We start from the raw sequence: 19,624 nt of genomic DNA, 5'->3' as shown, positions 1-19,624 counted from the left end.
GCAGAGATCCCAGGGGACTGCTGACCCTGCTCTGGGTCTGCCCGCCCCGGCCTGCCACCCCCACCCAGCCGCTGGAGGACACAGACCAGCCCTGGGCAGGAGAAGTGCTGCGTTCCAGGGCCTGCAGGGTGCTTGAGAGACAGAGTGGGTCTGCAGCCCTCACTCACCCCCATGGTGCCGCGAGGGGCTGTGGCTGGCACTGCCAGACGGTGGTCAGAGGAGCCAGGGAAGCACCAAGCACCAAGCCAAAAGGCGAGACTCAGCCTGCGCTTGCTGGGCCCACCCACACGGGGATGCACTGACCCACGGCACTTTCCCCACAGAGGTGCACAGGCGGGAGCCAAGGGGACTGGCCCAGTGGCCCCGGGTCATGTCCCTGTAGGGAGCACTGCAAAGAAGGACCCAGAGGCCAAGGGCAGGGGTAGAGGGCTGGGAATGGAGAGCCCTGGTGCAAAGCGGAGGGTCAGCCAGGTTCTGCCTCCTGCCCCACTGGGGACCTGGCACAGGCCCGCGAAAGAGTCTTCAGACAAAGGAACCGAGTCCCATGAGAGCTCGGGCAGCCAGGAGGCCGAGGCCTCAACTCAGCGCCTCCCAGCGGCTCTGAGGCTCAACTCCCCCAGGGGGTCTTGCCTGGAAAAGCCGTGGACACCTGCGGCCTGGCTTGAAGGCACCACAGTTCTTTGGTTTTCAGTACTGGGGGCCGGACCTGGGGACTCTCCACCCCAGAGCCACACCCCAGCCCTTTACAGTCTTCATTTTGAGTCAGGGTCTCGCTAAGTTGCTAAGGCTGGCCTTGAACTTGCCTCAGCCTCCCAGGTCACTGGGATCTCAGGAGTGTGCCGTCGGGTCGGGCACCTTCTTCCCTGCTCTTTCTGTTTGTTTCCTTTTCAGTACTGGGGACTGAACCCCAGGCACCTGACCACTGAGCTACCCCCCAGCCCGGCTAGCGTCTTCTGACCTCTTTTTTTTTCTTTAATATTTTTTAGTTGTCAACGGACCTTTATTTTATTTATTTATATGTGGCACTGAGAGTCGAACCCAGTGCCTCACACATGCCAGGCAAGCGCTCTGCCACTGAGCCCCAGCCCCATCTCCTGACCCTTCCACTGATCCCGACCACAGGAGTCTGAGCCCGCAGACCCGGAGCAAGGAAGACAGGACCAGAAACACCGCCTAACCGCAGTGTGATGGCGCCAAAGGAGACAGAGGCGGGGCTGGGGGCTGGTCCAAGCTTCCAGGTCGACTCCTCTCTGGGATGGGCCACCTTGAGACCTTTCAGAGGATCCCCTCCCCTCACCACCTGCTCCCTGTGGGAAGCCTCTGATGGGACCAGGCTCTTTATTCCTTCATCTCTCGACCAGCAGCTCCTGGGGACTGGCTCTCCCGAACTCCAGGGCTGCGCACCCTCTTCATGGCCTGGCAAAACCTGGGGTTAACCCACTAAATCTGGGTCTGAGCTTCATTTTGCACAGGCGGAATCATCGTCCCAACTCAGTCTCACCCTGGATGGTGCCCGTGAATCCACCACAGGGTTCAGAGTTTCCAACGACACAGGCGCCACATTCGCCCTTCACCCTGGGAGCCAGGGGCACTGCTGGGTGCAGGGGAGAGTGCAGGGCAGAGGGCCAAGTCACCTACCTTCCCACTGTTCACGAGCAGCAGCCCGATCTGTGACAAGGAATGGAAGTAGAAGATCCCCCCTAAAGACCCGGCCAGTCCCGCCTGTGAAGCACAAGACAGTCCCCGTGAGTACACACACCCATTGCTGTGACGATGAATGCTTCATTCTCACTTTAAGTGCACATTAGCTTAGAAACTATAATGAAAGCCTTTTTTCTTTTCTTTTTTTAAATTTTTTTTATTGGTTGTTCAAAACATTACATAGTTCTTGATATATCATATTTCACACTTTGATTCAAGTGGGTTATGAACTCCCATTTTTACCCCGTATACAGATTGAAGCTTCACATCAGTTACACATCCACTGATTTACATATTGCCATACTAGTGTCTGTTGTATTCTGCTGCCTTTCCTATCCTCTACTATCCCCCCTCCCCTCCCCTCTCCTCTTCTCTCTCTACCCCCTCTACTGTAATTCATTTCTCCCCCTTGTATTATTTTTCCCTTTCCCCTCACTTCCTCTTGTATGTAATTTTGTATAACCCTGAGGGTCTCCTTCCATTTCCATGCAATTTCCCTTCTCTTTCCTTTTCCCTCCCACCTCTCACCCCTGTTTAATGTTAATCTTCTTCTCATGCTCTTCCTCCCAACTCTGTTCTTAGTTACTCTCCTTATATCAAAGAAGACATTTGGCATTTGTTTTTTAGGGATTGGCTAGCTTCACTTAGCATAATCTGCTCTAATGCCATCCATTTCCCTGCAAATTCTATGATTTTGTCATTTTTTAATGCAGAGTAATACTCCATTGTGTATAAATGCCACATTTTTTTTATCCATTCGTCTATTGAAGGGCATCTAGGTTGGTTCCACAGTCTTGCTATTGTGAATTGTGCTGCTATGAACATCGATGTAGCAGTGTCCCTGTAGCATGCTCTTTTTAGGTCTTTAGGGAATAGACCGAGAAGGGGAATAGCTGGGTCAAATGGTGGTTCCATTCCCAGCTTTCCAAGAAATCTCCATACTGCTTTCCAAATTGGCTGCACCAATTTGCAGTCCCACCAGCAATGTACAAGAGTACCCTTTTCCCCACATCCTTGCCAGCACTTGTTGTTGTTTGACTTCATAGTGGCTGCCAATCTTACTGGAGTGAGATGGTATCTTAGGGTGGGTTTGATTTGCATTTCTCTGACTGCTAGCGATGGTGAGCATTTTTTCATGTACTTATTGATTGATTGTATGTCCTCCTCTGAGAAGTGTCTGTTCAGGTCCTTGGCCCATTTGTTGATTGGGTTATTTGTTATCTTATTGTTTAATTTTTTTGAGTTCTTTGTATACTCTGGATATTAGGGCTCAATCTGAAGTGTGAGAAGTAAAAATTTGTTCCCAGGATGTAGGTTCCCTATTTACCTCTCTTATTGTTTCTTTTGCTGAGAAAAAACTTTTTAGTTTGAGTAAGTCTCATTTGTTGATTCTAGTTATTAACTCTTGTGCTATGGGTGTCCTATTGAAGAATTTGGAGCCCGACCCCACAATATGTAGATCGGAGCCAACTTTTTCTTCTATCAGATGCAGAGTCTCTGATTTGATATCAAGCTCCTTGATCCATTTTGAGTTAACTTTTGTGCATGGCGAGAGAAAGGGATTCAGTTTCATTTTGTTGCATATGGATTTCCAGTTTTCCCAGCACCATTTGTTGAAGATGCTATCCTTTCTCCATTTCATGTTTTTAGCCCCTTTATCAAATATAAGATAGTTGTAGTTTTGTGGGTTGGTTTCTGTGTCCTCTATTCTGTACCATTGGTCCACCCACCTGTTTTGGTACCAGTACCATGCTGTTTTTGTTACTATTGCTCTGTAGTATAGTTTGAAATCTGGTATCGCTATACCACCTGATTCACACTTCCTGCTTAGAGTTGTTTTTGCTATTCTGGGTCTTTTATTTTTCCATATGAATTTCATGATTGCTTTATCTATTTCTACAAGAAATGCCGTTGGGATTTTGATTGGCATTGCATTGAACCTATAGAGAACTTTTGGTAATATCACCATTTTGATGATGTTAGTTCTGCCTATCCACGAACAGGGTATATTTTTCCATCTTCTAAGATCTTCTTCTACTTCTCTCTTTAGGGTTCTGTAGTTTTCATTGTATAAGTCTTTCACCTCTTTTGTTAGGTTGATTCCCAAGTTTTTTTTTTTTTTTTTTTGAGGATATTGTGAATGGAGTGGTTGTCCTCATTTCTGTTTCAGAGGATTTGTCACTGATATACAGGAATGCCTTTGATTTATGCATGTTGATTTTATATCCTGCCACTTTGCTGAATTCATTTATCAGCTCTAATAGTTTCTTTGTAGACCCTTTTGGGTCTGCTAGGTATAGAATCATGTCATCTGCAAATAGTGACAATTTAAGTTCTTCTTTTCCTATTTTTATGCCTTTAATTTCTTTCGTCTGTCTAATTGCTCTGGCCAGTGTTTCGAGAACTATGTTGAACAGAAGTGGTGAGAGAGGGCATCCCTGTCTTGTTCCAGATTTTAGAGGGAATGCCTTCAATTTTTCTCCATTCAGAATGATGCTAGCCTGAGGCTTAGCATAGATTGCTTTTACAATATTGAGGTAAGTTCCTGTTATCCCTAGTTTTTCTAGAGTTTTGAACATAAAGGGATGCTGTACTTTGTCGAATGCTTTTTCTGCATCTATCAAAATGATCACATGGTTCTTATCTTTAAGTCTATTGATGTGGTGAATAACATTTATTGATTTCCATATATTGAACCAGCCTTGCATCCCAGGGATGAATCCTACTTGATCATGGTGTACAATTTTTTTGATATGTTTTTGAATCCGATTCGCCAGAATTTTATTGAGGATTTTTGCGTCTAGGTTCATTAGAGATATTGGTCTGTAGTTTTCTTTCTTTGAAGTGTCTTTGTCTGGTTTAGGAATCAGGGTGATGTTGGCCTTGTAGAATGAATTTGGAAGTTCTCCCTCTTTTTCTATTTCCTGAAATAGCTTGAAAAGTATTGGTATTAGTTCCTCTTTAAAGGTTTTGTAGAACTCTGCTGTATACTCATCTGGTCCTGGGCTTTTCTTAGTTGGTAGTCTTTTGATGGTTTCTTCTATTTCCTCAATTGATATTGGTCTGTTTAGGTTGTCTATATCCTTCTGACTCAATCTGGGCAGATCATATGACTTAAGAAATTTATCGATGCCTTCACTATCTTCTATTTTATTGGAGTATAAGGATTCAAAATAATTTCTGATTATCTTCTGTATTTCTGAAGTGTCTGTTGTGATATTGCCTTTTTCATCCCGTATGCTAGTAATTTGAGTTCTCTCTCTTCTTCTCTTCGTTAGCGTGGCTAAGGGTCTGTCGATTTTATTTATTTTTTCAAAGAACCAACTTTTAGTTTTGTCAATTTTTTCAATTGTTTCTTTTGTTTCGATTTCATTAATTTCAGCTCTGATTTTAATTATTTCTTGCCTTCTACTTCTTTTGCTGTTGTTTTGCTCTTCTTTTTCTAGGATTTTGAGGTGAAGTATGAGATCATTTATTTGTTGGTTTTTTCTTTTTTTAAGGAATGAACTCCAAGCAATGAATCTTCCTCTTAGAACTGCTTTCAATGTGTCCCAGAGATTCCGATATGTTGTGTCTGTGTTTTCATTTATCTCTAAGAATTTTTTAATTTCCTCCTTGATGTCTTCTAAAACCCATTGATCATTCAGTAACCTATTGTTCATTCTCCAAGTGATGCATGATTTTTCCTTCCTTCTTTTATCATTGATTTTCAGTTTCATTCCATTATGATCAGATAAGATGCATGGTTTTATCTCTACTCCTTTATACTGGCTAAGAGTTGCCCTGTGACATAATATATGATCTATTTTTGAGTAGGATCCATGTGCTGATGAAAGCCTTTTTTCTAGACCCACTTCCTGTCTGTGACAGAGGAGCGGGTCCTGGAGGAAGGCGGCTCTGGTGTGGGTGTTTGGAGGACCCCACGTGGCCCCAGCCCCGGGAGCTGCCTGGTCTTCCACGCCGGGTGGATCCTCATTCCCAGCTTCTCGCTATCCAGAGAAGCGTCCAGCAGCCACCCGCAGCAGGAGACCAAGGTCTGGGCCGTCCTGTGGGGGAGCGAGGCCTCTAGGACCCCGGAGCTCCTGGGCCGACCTCTTCGGAGCAGCGCCTCGCACCAGCTGCACCACCCCCTCTTCTCTGGCAGTGGAACCTCCAGGAACCTCGACTCGGGAGCAGATCAGCCTGCGAGCTCAGCTCCACGGGCACTGCCCGGGCTGGGGGGCAGGTGACCGCCCTGGCTAACGGGTGGGTGGGCCCGTCTCCTGGAGTGAGTCCACAGAGCACGTCTGCCACCTTCCTCCCGCAGGACAAGGACGGCTCACCTTGCCATGTGTGCTAATGTCATCAGGGCCACAGTCTGGGACGAGAGAGGGAGGATCAGAACCCAGACGTCACCCTCAGTGACCCGCAGGCCACCATGCCAGCGTGGATGCAGGAGAGGCCCGTTGTTGGCTTCGGGGGAAGGGGACAAGGGGCAGTCAGATGGCGACAGGAGAGTCAGGAGACCCACGCGTACAAGCGTCAACAGAAACAGTGGTCAGCTCTTGTCCTGGCTTCAGTGGCCCTGAGCCCAGATAGTCCCTGAGCGGAGGGACCTTCCTGTCGAGAAGTCCATGGGAAAACAATTCTGAGGCGTGGGGAGGGAAGAGGGAAACCGTTTGGTTAATAATCGGGGACCTCAGTGATGCGCGTTTGCGACCAAACTCAAGGTTCATTCTTATCTTGTGACCAGGTCCTTCCAGGACTCATTTTGAATGAAATGTGTGGTCAGCTCAGTTCTGTGTTTTGCGGGGCTTCTTGGTAGGGCAGAGAAAACAGATTTGGGATGTTGGGGAGCGCGGCAGCGGGCCAGACTCCTCTGGACGCACCCCCAAGTGTGCCTTCTGATGTACACCAGAACTTCCCACACCCTTGGTGGCCTGAGGGGCTCTTGTCCTCTGAACTGCTCTGCCATGCTGTGTGACCTTAGGCAGGGCACTGCCCTTCTCTGAGCCTTAGCTCCTGGGTTCATTTCCAATGGCTGCCACGGCAGAAGACCGCATTCAGAACAGCAGGCATTAAGTTAAGACAACAGAAATCTGTTGGCACAGTTCCGGATGCTCAGAGTCTGACATCAAGGTGCCGGCTAATCAGGAGCCCCCACAGCCTCTGAGGAAGAAGCTGTGTTCTGTGTCCCCAGGCTTCTGACACCAGAAACTGCCCCTTGTCCCAGGGCCTTCTGTGGATCCTCCCAGGTCCTCTCCTCTACCAGGACACCAGCCTGGACTTGGGGCGCGACCTACTCCATCTGGCTGCACACACCATCTGGACTCGTCACAGGGCCAACACCCCATTTCCCAGTCGGATGACCACTGGGTGCACACGCCCGCCAGTGTCCTCTGAGATTCAAGTTGAAAGGAGTGGGCTCTGTAAGGTGGTGGCAGGGGCTCCATCCTCCTGCGAGGGCTCGGGTTGGAGAAGTCGCCCTCCCCTCTCCTGCTCACCTGCTCTGGGGGCGACAGGTCTGCCTCCCTGCCCCTTTCTGCCTGCCCTCCCTGCCCTTCCTGCCCTCCCTTCCTGCCCTCCCTCCCTGCCCTTCCTCCCTGCCCTTCCTCCCTGCCCTTCCTGCCTGTCCTTCCTCCCTGCCCTTCCTGCCTGTCCTTCCTGCTTGCCCTTCCTCCCTGCCCTTCCTGCCTGTCCTTCCCTCCCTGCCCTTCCTCCCTGCCCTTCCTCCCTGCCCTTCCCTCCCTGTCCTTCCTCCCTGCCCTCCCTCCCTGTCCTTCCTCCCTGCCCTTCCTGCCTGTCCTTCCTGCTTGCCCTCCCTCCCTGCCCTCCCTCCCTGCCCTTCCTCCCTGCCCTTCCTGCCTGCCCTTCCTCCCTGCCCTTCCCTCCCTGTCCTTCCTCCCTGTCCTTCCCTCCCTGTCCTTCCTCCCTGCCCTTCCTGCCTGCCCTTCCTCCCTGCCCTCCCTCCCTGTCCTTCCTCCCTGCCCTTCCTGCTTGCCCTCCCTCCCTGCCCTTCCTCCCTGCCCTCCCTCCCTGTCCTTCCTCCCTGCCCTTCCTACCTGTCCTTCCTGCTTGCCCTCCCTCCCTGCCCTCCCTCCCTGTCCTTCCTCCCTGCCCTTCCTGCCTGCCCTTCCTCCCTGCCCTCCCTCCCTGTCCTTCCTCCCTGCCCTTCCTGCCTGTCCTTCCTGCTTGCCCTCCCTCCCTGCCCTCCCTCCCTGTCCTTCCTGCCTGTCCTTCCTGCTTGCCCTCCCTCCCTGCCCTCCCTCCCTGCCCTTCCTGCCTGCCCTTCCTCCCTACCCTTCCTGCCATGCGAGGACACAGGGTCGGGTCCGGGGGCTGAAGCAGCACAGGGGCACCGTGACGCCCTCTGTGAAGCAGAGAGCAGCCTGGCCAGAGGTCAGTCCCCCCAGAGTCTTCGCCTGGCTGCCCCGCCCCCAGGGTAACTGCACAGGACACAGATGGCCTAAGGCTGTTACTTATGAAGTCCGGAGGGACGTGCATCTTCAGGGGACACGATCCTACACACTCTAGTTCTCCCACCTGTGAACTGGGTGCCATGGTGGTGGCTGAGGGCACTGTCTGGGTGGAGGTGGGCGGATGTGGTGCAGCTCTCTGAGGTGCTCTACCATGGGCGCCATGTTCGTACCCCCTTCCTTCCCAGTGTGACTTCCTGGGAGTGTCCCCCCACTCCCAAGCCAGCTGGATCCTGCAGAGAGGAGACTGTGTTCATCCTCTGCCAGCCCACGGCCCATCTCGCAGGCGGGTGCCTGTATGTGAGTATCTACTTGCTTATGTTTTGGTGACCATGTCCCCCAGGCTGGCCAAGCCTCCTCCTGCCTCAGTCTCTGGAGCAATGGGGACAACAGGCAGGACATATATCATCTTCACTTTCTTGCCCAATTGAACATACCTGGTTTTTGAAGGTAAAATTGGTGAAACTTATTCCTCCGTTTTCGGAGGAATAAATAGTGGTCTGCGATACCTGTTCTCCACGCGAATATGCAAAAATGGAATTGTTTATCTCCTGGGAAAACAACACACAGAAAACAACCCCTCAGAAGAAGACAGCAGGGACAGCTGCCCCCGCCTGTGCCTGTGCCACCCTCGTTTTAGAGACTGGGTCTCGCTGACCCCAGGCTGGAGGGCAGTGGCCCTTCACGACATGTCTGTCTGGCCGCTGACCAGCACTCGCTGGTGTTTGGGGCTGGGAAAGGAGCCAGGGCCGGGCCTGTGCTCAGGACTCTGCTGCCCGGTGGCAGCCCCAGCAGCCCGGAGGCCTGGCCTGTTTTGTTTCCCTCCTGGGCCGGTTGGTCCCTCCTCGGACACCTGGTGGACTGACGAGGCCCAGGTCCCATAGCCGACCACTGCCATCACTCCATGGGAACCTAGGGTAACTCTGCCTAGTTCAGGTGGACCTGTCCCCTTCCTCCTAGACCCCGGGGCCACACACTCAGTCCCCAAGGACTGTGACCTCTGTGGCCTCTATTGCGGGGTGGAAGGCAAACCTGACCAGCCCTGACAGACACCCAGTCTTGTCTCGGCTTTGACTGTCCGATTTTCACCCAGTCCTGTTTGGTCACTCCACAGCAGTCCGTTCCCTTGTGGGAAGAGACATTCTCACAAAGGTGGCGGCTGCGCTTTCCTCCTCCCTCATATTCGCTTCCATCCAGACTCACCTGCCGCGCCCCTGATCTTCAGCCTCACCTTAGGACCATCCCCTAGCCCATCTGCCAGGGCCTCCCATTACCCGCCCAGGGTGGACCCTACTGTCTGGGATGTTTCAAGCCCTTCTGTCGCCTCACACTATAGGGGTTCTGTGTTGGGATGGGGTCCCTGTGACTCCCCGGCTGTGACATGCTGGTGCCTGGGGAAGCTTCTGTGCAAAGGCACAGGATGCCCGGTTGCTATGGCAACGCTCTCCGTGCCGGAGTCTTATCAGCTTCCACCTTAACCTTAGGCACATAGCCCCGGGAACAGAGGAACTTGCTTGATCGATGATATCTACAAGGCTTCCCCAGGCTCTGGTGCTCCTGGAGCTGCCCGCCTAGCAGTGACTTCACACAGTGACCTCCCTGAGACCGCACAAAGCTCCTGGCCCTGCGTACAGTAGCGGTAGCTGTGACACGTAAGCAGCCTTCCTGGACCCTGAGTGATAAAGTGGTTACGGTACTAATGACTGGCATAGATAGAGGTGGCCGCGGGGCTCCTCTGCACCTTGTCTCTGCGTCCTCTTTCTCTGAGATTCTTTACAGCACACCACGAACCTGTTCACATCGTCTCCAAAGCCCTCCATTTTCTGCCCAGTCACAATCTCGCTCTCCCCCTTGCTGCCCGCCCCCTTCTGCAGGGCAGCCTCCTCAGCTCCCTTCTAGCCCCAGGTGTGTGTGTGACCAGGCCTGCGCCACCCTGGCCTTGGGCCCAGGGCAGTTAGCACACACCCTCCTCCATTCACCTGGGGCTCCTTCTTCATCCTCACTGCGGCCTCCTTTGGGTAGGTGACTTCGCCCTCCCCTCCCTCCTCCTTGAAGCCAGACTTAAAGACAGGTAGGTAGTTAGCATCAGCAGGGTCCAACCAGAGTAGGACACAGAAAATCCAGGAAACCAGAACCACACCTGTGGAAATGTTAGTGTCCCCAAGGCCCCAAGCCTCCTAGAGAACTGTTCATGAAGCAGCTCCCAGCAACAGGACAGTGCTCATCAAAGCCCCCCCCCCCCCCCCCCCCCGCCCAGACTACTCCCCCGCCCCATGGGTCCACCTGTCTCCCCCTTGTGGCCTTCCCCAGCACCCCATCACTGCAGGATAGAGGGAACCAGGACAGGAACCTGGGGGGACTAAAGAAGACCCAAGACATCCCTTCCAAGGGTTCCGCCTTTTGGGCCCCTTCTGCCCCAGGAGAGGTCTTTCCTCCGCTGTCCACTCTACCTCCCTGGCAAGCTTCTCTGGAGTCGTGCTCAGCCCTGGGGAAGCAAGGACTCGTCCCGGTAAACGACGGCGACACCCTCCCACGCCTATGCCTCTCCTCTCTGCCTCCCCATCTTCATAACTTTGCCAGCGCTCAGGAAAGTGGAAGGAGATCCCTCACAAGCAGCCTCTCTCCTTTCTCCACGCTGAGCCTTCCCTGGGGCAGAGGGAGCCCCCCCCACACGTCCACACTGACTCCACATACGCTGCCCACATTCTTCTCTCCCACTCTGCTATCGGGAAGGAGCGGATTCCTTGCCACCAAGGGACTTCATTACTAATGTCCCCTTCAGGTCCCCAGGCTTTCCTCTGCTATTGGAACTTGAGGATGGCAGCTAAGCACCCCCCTCTCCAGGGGCACTTCCTTTCCTGACCCCCTCCTTGCCATAGCCTTCTGCTGATGCTGGCCCCTGCCTCATTACATTGATTCAAGACCAGACTCAAAGGATCTCCAACCAAACCGTGAACCAGCTTCCGTCACAGGACTTCCAACCCCCACCAACGGGGGCGTCCAGGGTCAGCATCACCTCCCGACCCTCACCACGGCCTCAATGACACCCTGCGCCCCCGACAAGCATCCAGAAGCCGCCCCTGCCCAGCAGGAAGAAGCCACAGAAGATTGACCTACGCCCCTGTCCCTTAAGGGGCCCAATAACAAAAACTGTAAGGTCCCTGCTTAGCATCGGGTTGGCCATCTTAAGTGACAGCTGCCATCTTAAGAAAGCCTTTCGCTTTCTGCCCCAGGGCGCTTCTGAGAAGGGCTCCCCACTCCCTCACCCCAACCCACCCTTAACCACGGCTTCAGGAATCCGCTCTAATCCCTGAGCCTGCCCCATAAAAGTCCTGGAGCCCAAGCCTCTGTTCCCCTCTCCATCTAGGGAGAGGTGGCCTTTATTCGTCAGCTCTGGCAAATAAACTCCATGGGTATCTCTGCCTGGCCTCCGTCCGTCCTTCGTTTCTTGCTCCCCCGTCTCCAGGGCCTCTCTTTCCTGACCCCTCTCCTTGCCATAGGCCTTCTGCTAAGCTGGCCCCTGCCTCATTAGATTGACTCAAGACCAGACTCAGAGGATCTCTAACCCATCAGTCCTGGGAACCAGCTTCCGTCACAGGACTTCCAACCCCCACCAACGGGGGTGTCCAAAATAGGAGCTGCTGCTCTTCAGGACAATAACCCCTGCCCTCGGCCTTCCTCTCCTCAGTCTTAACACCCTCATTCAAGCATGGTCCAAAAGTACTAAACGGAAAATTCCAGAAATGGGTGACTCATAAATTTTAATTTTTAATTTTTTTTTAAAGAGAGAGTGAGAGAGGAGAGAGAGAGAGAGAATTTTTTTTTTAATATTTATTTCTTAGTTCTCGGCGGACACAACATCTTTGTTGGTATGTGGTGCTGAGGCTCGAACCCGGGCCGCACGCATGCCAGACGAGCGCGCTACCGCTTGAGCCACATCCCCAGCCCAACTCATAAATTTTAAATAACAAGCTTTTCTGCACAGTGTGATGCAGTCCCCTTCCCCACGCTCCCCTGGCCCAGGGGAGAAGCATCCCCTAGTTCGGCTGTGGGGGGAGGCCCAGCAATGGCTGAGTCCGGCCCCGGCAGAGGCCTCAGGGCTGTGCGGTCTGTGGTGTGGCCAGGGCCGGGACCACCAACTGCATGGAGGGGCCCACCTGAGTCCTGAATGTCAGCCTGTGAGCCTGGCCCCTGCAGCCTGGTGGTGGTGGCCTCCTCTGTTTGGCTCCATGGAAAAAGGGCCTAAAGGAAAGGCTGGGGGGCGCTGAGCGGAACTGGCCGGGGCAGAAGCGAAGCTGGGGCTGGCCGATGGCCGTGGCCACCTCTGAACAAAGCACGGGTGCTCCCCTAACTGGCCTCGCACCTTCTCCCACCTGCTGGACGCGAATCTGCTTCCTGGGTCGGATCCCCCACCCTACCTGGATGCCTCTGCGCTGTGTGTGCCACCTGCCCCTTGGCCATCCACTGAATACCACAGCTTCCCAGAGCACAGCCCCGACCTCGTGGAACAAGGCCCCAAGCATGGGAGTGGCCATGTGGGCCACTGGACCCACCACAGAGGGGTCCAAGTGCGTCCTTTAAGGGAAAAAGAAAAACACAGTGGGCCCTGCTGGGAAGGAGAGCCCCGCACCCTGCAGGACTCTGGTCACAGGAGGTGACCATCTCTGTTCTGTTATTCCTTATCGTTGCTGATCTCTACCTAAATCACAAGTTGGACTTTACCATGGGTCTCCACGTATATGAAAAATAGTTCACATAGACACCTGTGTAGTTAGTGTGCACACGTGTGCGCACGCACACACACACACACACACGTGTGGCCTCATGCTGTCCTCAGTGCCCGGCACCCTGGTCTCTAGACACGTGCCTTGCAGAGAGAACAAGGCTGTCTCCGTGGCACTGAAGGCCTCGGGGTAAAATGGCCTAGAACTGGGAATGGGCGTGGCTCCCGTATCCACGTCCTGTTTGCTACCGTTTCACGACTGTGTGAGGCGTGACCACTGGGGAACTGGCGGAAGGGCACCTGGGACTCTGTTCTTTTAGCAAATCCCTACAGTGTCTATAATTATTCCAAAATGGTACGTTTGTTGAAACAAGATAGACAGGCCCACAGCGGGGAGCTCTTTGATCTGAAGTCTCTCCAGGGCCCCTGCCAGCTCTCAGGCCCTCTTCCCAGCTCCACGGAGGTGACATCCCCTGAGCCCGGCATGGGGCCCATTCATGATGACTTGTGTTCGGGACAGAGTGAAGAAGGGAAAATCGTAAATCGTGCTTACCGTGCAAAAGGTGTTTCCAACAAAACAACAATTGTCACCAGAGATGTGTGAAACGGGATGCTGAATACCTGAAAAGAACAGGTGATCCTTACGTACCATTGTATACACCATCAGAGAACGTTCTAGAGCGGAGTGTGTCGGCCTCAACACTAGGGACGTGAGGCGGTCACCCTCAGCTGCAGGCCCTCTCGAGGCACCACAGGAGGCTCAACAGGTCCTCAGTGCCATAGCCTCTTCCCCCGGCTTTGGAAATGGAAAGTGTCTCTGAACATCGCAGGATTCCAGTGAGACCTGCTGGCTTGGGGGGGACTTCCAGGGCTGCCGAATCCCAGGTGGGGCTCCCTTCTCTTCGCAAGGCTTCCTTTCATTCTATTTAAAAGCAGAGGCTTCTCCTCCAGAGCCACACAGTCCCGACTATTAGGGAAACGCAGATCAAAGCCAGGAGGAGGTGGCCCGCACCCCACGGGGATGGCTGATCAAAACAGCAGAGGCCCAAGTGTGCCGAGGACCTGGGGAAGGGCCATGGAGCACTGCGTGGGGCTGGAACGCTCGCACTTCCCAGAAACCAACAGTCACACGAGGATGCTGTTCCGCCCCTGGGGACACACCCAGAATCACTGACAGCAGGGACTGGGGAGGCCTGGCACCTGTGTCCCCCGCAGCAGGCTGTGCCAGAGGTGGAAAGGACCCCAGTGTCTGCCCACTGGGGCACGGCACCCACGTGGGAGTAGGCACGGTCACCACGTGGATGACCTCAAGGGCTTTAGGTCAGTGAAGACGCCGGAGTAGGAGGACACAGAGGGCAGGACCGCACCTGCATCAGGTCCCGGTCGACATGACATGGAGACAGGACAGAATGTGGGGACCCGGCGGGGAGCTGCCCTGAAGGCTCCCCTGGCCACCCCCTTGCCGCCTGCATTGGGGTTCCCTGCTCTCCTCTTCAGGATGCTCACCGGGCCCCTAACGAGCTCTATGTGGGACTGAGCATCCCCACAAGACATCAGGGAGTCACTCTTGGCCCTCCTGGGTCCTTTCCCCAAACCCACTCCATTGCCGGGTCCTGGGGTGTCTTCTGATTCAATCAGGCCGAGTGGGATTTTGTGGCTGGGGCAGAAACACTGGGTTCCCACCCTCTGGGACGAGGCTTCGGCCAATTTTCACTTGGGTCCTTCCCCCATACCCTCCCTTCCTTCTTTTCCTCTTTCCAGTACTGGGGCCGGAACCCAGGGCCTCAGACACCCAGGCAAGTGCTCCTCCGCTGAGCCACACCTGGGGATGCACACCTGGCATCCCACCACCCGGAGGCCTCGGCAAGAGGACTTCGAGTTCCAAACCAGCCTCAGCAACTCAGCAAGACCCTGACTCAAGTGCGGTTCCCCAGACCATTTTATTTTGGGCGGCACCCTTGGGTTCAATTCCCAGCACCTGGGGGTTGGGGGGAGACAAGGTGACATCCAGGGACTGACTCCCAAGTAGGAAGGCCATATATGTTTCTGAAATTGATCCTCTCTTCTCAAATGTTGGCTAAACTCCAACAAAGTTCAAAAACACAAACCCACGCACCTGTCGCTATCTGCCAGACATCCTCCTTGTAGGCATAAGTATAGACTTTTCCATTCACTACCAACAGCAGTAACGCGTTGGCAAAATGTGCTGATGTCACTTCTGGCACGCCCACCTAGAAAGAAGGATGCGGTCACTGCGCTGTGCGGGACGCGGATCTGCTAAGCTGTCCCCTGACCCCCTGTCCGTCCTTGTCTCTGTCTCTGGGACACAGCTAGATGTCTGCGGGACAGGCCAGCAGCGTGAGCAATGAGGGCTGCACAGGGCCAGTGGCAGAACTTCCTGAGACAGTGACTGTGAGGGTGGTTCTGCTTTGGCTGAGGACAATTTAGGGAGGACTTGAAATGACCTCAGGAAATGAGGATACCATCCAATCTCCGGGGCACACAGTGGAAGGAAGACCCTGGGCCACGATTGTGTTTCCTTTCTCTCAAAGAAAAAGCCCACTTTGGTAGTAGGAAGAGAACAGGAGCAACCCGGTTTTAGCTTAGAAATTGCTCTGGGCCTCAAAGGGCTCATTGTCAAAGAAACCTGAAACTAACGAAAGCAGGCCACTCTGATGCTTCTGAACTCTGTCTTCCCCTGAATATTACGTATCTCAAAGATCCTTCAAACCATCTGGTAAAGTAACTACCGTCATGGATGTAGGGATGGTGAGTGGAAGGAGACTACTCTCAAAGTTGTCTCTCGTGAGAAAAACGTGTTTTCTGAAATAAACCATAAAAGAGTTAAATCAGGACGATTTCACACAAGAAAATTTAAAAAGACCATGAAGTCACTCTAAAAATGTTCTGTTCAAGGGAAATTCCTGTTTAGCCAGGAACCATCCAGGTAACACCTGTTACTGAATTTGCAGGAGCACCTCTTTATAGCTCTGGTATTTGATTTTGTTGTTTGGTTTTTGGTTTTGCTACTGGGGACTGAACCCAATGGCGCTTAACCACTGAGCCACATCCCCAGCCTTTTTTATATTTCATTTAGAGACAGGGTCTCACTAAGTTGTTGAGGCTGGCCTGGAACTTTGGATCTTCCTGCCTCAGCCTCTGTAGCAGCTGGAATTGCAGGTGTGTGCCACTACGCCCCCAACAGGGATGCAATTTTTTAAGAAAATCTTTTCAGTCTGCCGTCAGTGGAATGCACAGATGCAGGACGTGGACGCTCTGCTGTGACTGTTTTAGTTACTTGCTGCTCTCTGTTCCCCTTTCTCCAAGCCTAGCCCTAAGCGTGGACTCCCTGCAGCCAGCTAGGAGCAGTGAGGGCAAAACCATCTCTGCTCGTGTTTGTAGGACGAGTACGTTTCAACGTAAAGGAAGGAGACGGTGAATAAAATGGCCACTTACCCTAGATACAGTGCCATGTTTTTATCACAAGCATGCTTAATCAACCTGGTCCCAGACTGAAAATACAGCACATCCTAGAGAGAATCACACAGTCTTAATGAGATCAATGCTGATAACCAGGTAATACAAGAACAACCCAATGTCAACATTACAAATGTAAAGGGTGAAATATCCATTAGGTAGGTGGCTTGTGTCAATGTCATTTCCTCTTTTTCTTTTTTTTTTTAATGGCGTCTCATTATGTCCCCCAAGCTGGCCTTGAACTCCTGGGCTGAAGTGATTCTCCTGCCTCAGCCTTCCAGGTTACCTGCGACGACAGGTGTATGCCACCATGCCCAGCTTCATTTTCCTCTTTTGGTTTTAGAGTGTGGTCATGTCAGGTGTTACCACTGAGGAAAGCTGGGGAGGGGTCCCTAGAGCCTCTCTGGACTATTTTTGCAGTTTGATGTCAATCTATAATCACAATGAAATAAAAGGTGTGATACGAATCACACCTCATTCCTGTAGATGTTGTCTACTGACAGATAGTAGCTGGGTACCGTGGCCCACGCCTGTTGTCCCAGCTACTTTGGGAGGATGGGGCGGGAGGATCATTTGAGCCTAGGAGTTCAAGGCCAGGCTGGGCACCATGGCAAGAGCCATTCTCCAGGGGCTGAGGCTGTAGCTCAGTGGTAAAGTGCTTGTCTCACGTGTGAGGCACTGGGTTCGATCCTCAGCACCACTAAGAATAGTGTGTTCATCTACAACTAAATAAATATTTTTTTAAAAAAGAGCCCTTCTCTAAACAAACAGAACACCCAGATGATTACTTGGAAGAGAGGCCTAAGGATGGAGAGTCTTATGCCAGAGAGAATCCAGAGACTTGAAGATTTAGAAAGACTACCTTTGAAATTGCACAGCGTCAACAGGAAGCTTCCTTGGAGGGGAATTTGCTTTTTAGGCATCTTAAGCACGTGTTGGGAAATGTGGTGCTACCCACCATGCTGTGCCACGCAGAGCACCTCCACGTGACTGCATTTCAAAATCTATCAGATATGATAGCAGACATAGCCGTGGGTGGAGGGTCAGGTGACCTGAGTCCTAACCCCACTCCTACCCTTGGTAGGTTTCTTGATCAAAGCTCTCAACTAGATTTTAGGGAAATGGGAGTGATTATTCTCTACTGCTAAGGAAAATTAATTAAGGATTAAATAAAGCCATCTCCTTAGAGACCTGATGTACTGCTGCCCCTCAGGAGATATAAGGAAATGTTCCTTCCCCTCTAGCCATTAGATAAAAACTCAAGGCAGAATGTAGGGGGAAGCCACGTACCCCTTGGACTTGCTGAATGACGTTAAACACTTTTCCTGTCCTCACCGTGCGAATCCTGGAGGTAACAGACACATTTGCAGTCAATATTCAGACTATGTTAGTTACTGCCCTTGATTTTTTTTGAGGGTTGTGGGTGACCCTAGAAAACTCTGAAACCGTGGGCCCTCCGCTCTGTGAAGCAGATTTATGTACAGGCCTACACAGAGATGGAGCCTGTCAGTTCCCAAAAGCTCATTCACAGAGCCCAGATGAGGAAGATAAAACTCCTGCTCCAAGCCATTAGCTTTCCTGCTTCTTTCCTTTACGTGATGGTGGGAATGGCGGCATAGTTTGTAGCAGAGATTCAGTCTTGAACCTTGAGTGAGCGCCGCATGACTGGGAACCTTTGACCCAGTAAGTTTGGGGAATTGTGTCTCTACCCAATTCTAACCAATTCCTAGGTGCTGCGCTGCTTGGCCGGGGACCAGCAGCATGGGGGAAATGGGAGAAGTAGACACAACTGATCCTTATACACCTTGAGATAAGTCCTCCTAGGAAGCCTTACAGGAAAACCTTACTCCCCACTTAGCTATATGTCTTTCAGCAAGTGGGTCTTAAGTTTTCCTGGGTCTGTTTTCACATCTATTAAATGAGGTGAAGGAATCACTAATTTGTGAAGCTTGTCATAAAGACCCAAAGGGTCTTAGGCACACACTGACTATCACACAGTAAGCAGGTCCCTGCTGAGTGACAGCTCACTCCTGTGCCCGAGGGTGCCAACTGAGCTTTGGCATCTGCGTGGCCCGTCGCCCTTGCACACTATCCACCCGTCTACTGCAGTCGAGAAGTGTACTGGGTAAGGAGTAAATGAAATGCGCAGCCCAGAGCCCACAGGCTCACGGTGCGAATTGGTCAAAAAATTAAATAACAGCAATTAGTGACAGGAAATACAAGAATCAGGGGACAGAAAGTAACAGTGGAGAAGGGCTTAAAAGGGGGAATGAAGAACTGGTCAATGGAGAAATCTGGAAGCCAAACATGCCAGGCAGAGGGAACAGAAAGCCCTAAGCCTGGACCGAGGACGTGGACGTCTTGGTTGCAGTCCTGTGACCCAGGGGTCAGGCCAGGAGCTCTGGGAAACCCAGGAACCTCTCGGGTGATTGTGAAGTCTGGGAGAGGACTTACTACTACCGGCCCCCAGGGAGCGGAGACCAGGGACGTGGTCCAGCTAAACGTGGAAGGAGGCACAGGACAGCTCCGGCCGGCTGTGCAAGGGGACTGCAGGCTACGCGAGGGACGTGCGTTGTCCCGGGTTTCGGCGGAGAACCAAGGCAGGGGAATGCCCACAAAGAGCCGCTCAGGGGTTGGTCAACGGACAGGAGGACAAAGCCTAGGGTGGAAGCGGCCGAGGAGTCCCGGGGTAAAACTGGCGGACGCAGAGATGGGCTGGGAAGGTGGGAGAAAGGGCAGTACCAAGCCTGACTCCTACAGAGTCCGCGGCCTCAAGGACGTAAAGGACGGCGCCCTCCCCACCGCTAGCAGCACCCAGCCCCCGGAGGGCAGCCCCACCGGCACAGCTGACTAGCTCCGACCGGCGCCCAGAGCCGCGCGGTCGCCGCCACCACCAGCATCAACACCAGCATCTCGCTGGACACGGATACCACCGCCCTACAACCGCCTCGGGCACTAGCTCTACAGGCAGGGCGTGCGTAGACGAGCCTGGGCGCTCCCGTGCCTGGGCATGCGCACATGGCAGCACCCTGCGTGGCCTGGATTCTGAGCATGCGCGACTGGATCCTGGGCCCGCAGGGCCCGTCAGTGTGGGCATGCGCGTCTTGTCTCCTGGGAAGCTCGGATGCAACTTCACGGCCCAGAGCTTGGCCAAGCGCATGTCACCCGCTCCCCTAAGCGCGTGCACAGGGAGCCCATAAGTTCTCAAAGGCTTGCAGCATCAGTTCTTTCTACAGCTTTCCCGGTGACCCGAAAGCTCTGCCGCGCG

General features: G+C 52.9%; 3 protein-coding genes across 3 annotated transcripts in view; 2 read left to right on the top strand and 1 right to left on the bottom strand.

Annotated features, from left to right (window-relative positions):
* Positions 1-19,578, bottom strand: part of CATSPERD (cation channel sperm associated auxiliary subunit delta) — a gene marked incomplete at its 3' end in the record, with an annotated part of 43,858 nt that extends 24,280 nt beyond the window's left edge. Inside the window, exons 1-7 of the mRNA XM_081286901.1 lie at positions 19,195-19,578; positions 17,647-17,701; positions 16,336-16,409; positions 15,630-15,702; positions 14,996-15,110; positions 13,433-13,500; positions 8,594-8,707 (exon numbers count right to left, since the gene is read on the bottom strand). Coding sequence (XP_081143027.1) covers positions 8,594-8,707; positions 13,433-13,500; positions 14,996-15,110; positions 15,630-15,702; positions 16,336-16,409; positions 17,647-17,701; positions 19,195-19,409 — 714 coding nt within the window. The 5' untranslated portion in view covers positions 19,410-19,578. The remainder of the gene's footprint in view (positions 1-8,593; positions 8,708-13,432; positions 13,501-14,995; positions 15,111-15,629; positions 15,703-16,335; positions 16,410-17,646; positions 17,702-19,194) is intronic.
* Positions 1-19,624, top strand: part of MICOS13 (mitochondrial contact site and cristae organizing system subunit 13) — a 92,038-nt gene that overhangs the window by 43,835 nt on the left and 28,579 nt on the right. The window lies entirely within an intron of this gene.
* DUS3L (dihydrouridine synthase 3 like) overlaps positions 1-19,624 on the top strand; it is a 77,218-nt gene that overhangs the window by 33,770 nt on the left and 23,824 nt on the right. The window lies entirely within an intron of this gene.

This window comes from Spermophilus citellus, assembly GCF_964194105.1.
Source record: "Spermophilus citellus genome assembly, chromosome: 3".
NCBI lineage: Eukaryota > Metazoa > Chordata > Mammalia > Rodentia > Sciuridae > Spermophilus > Spermophilus citellus.
This window is presented reverse-complemented; position numbering and strand designations above follow the sequence as displayed.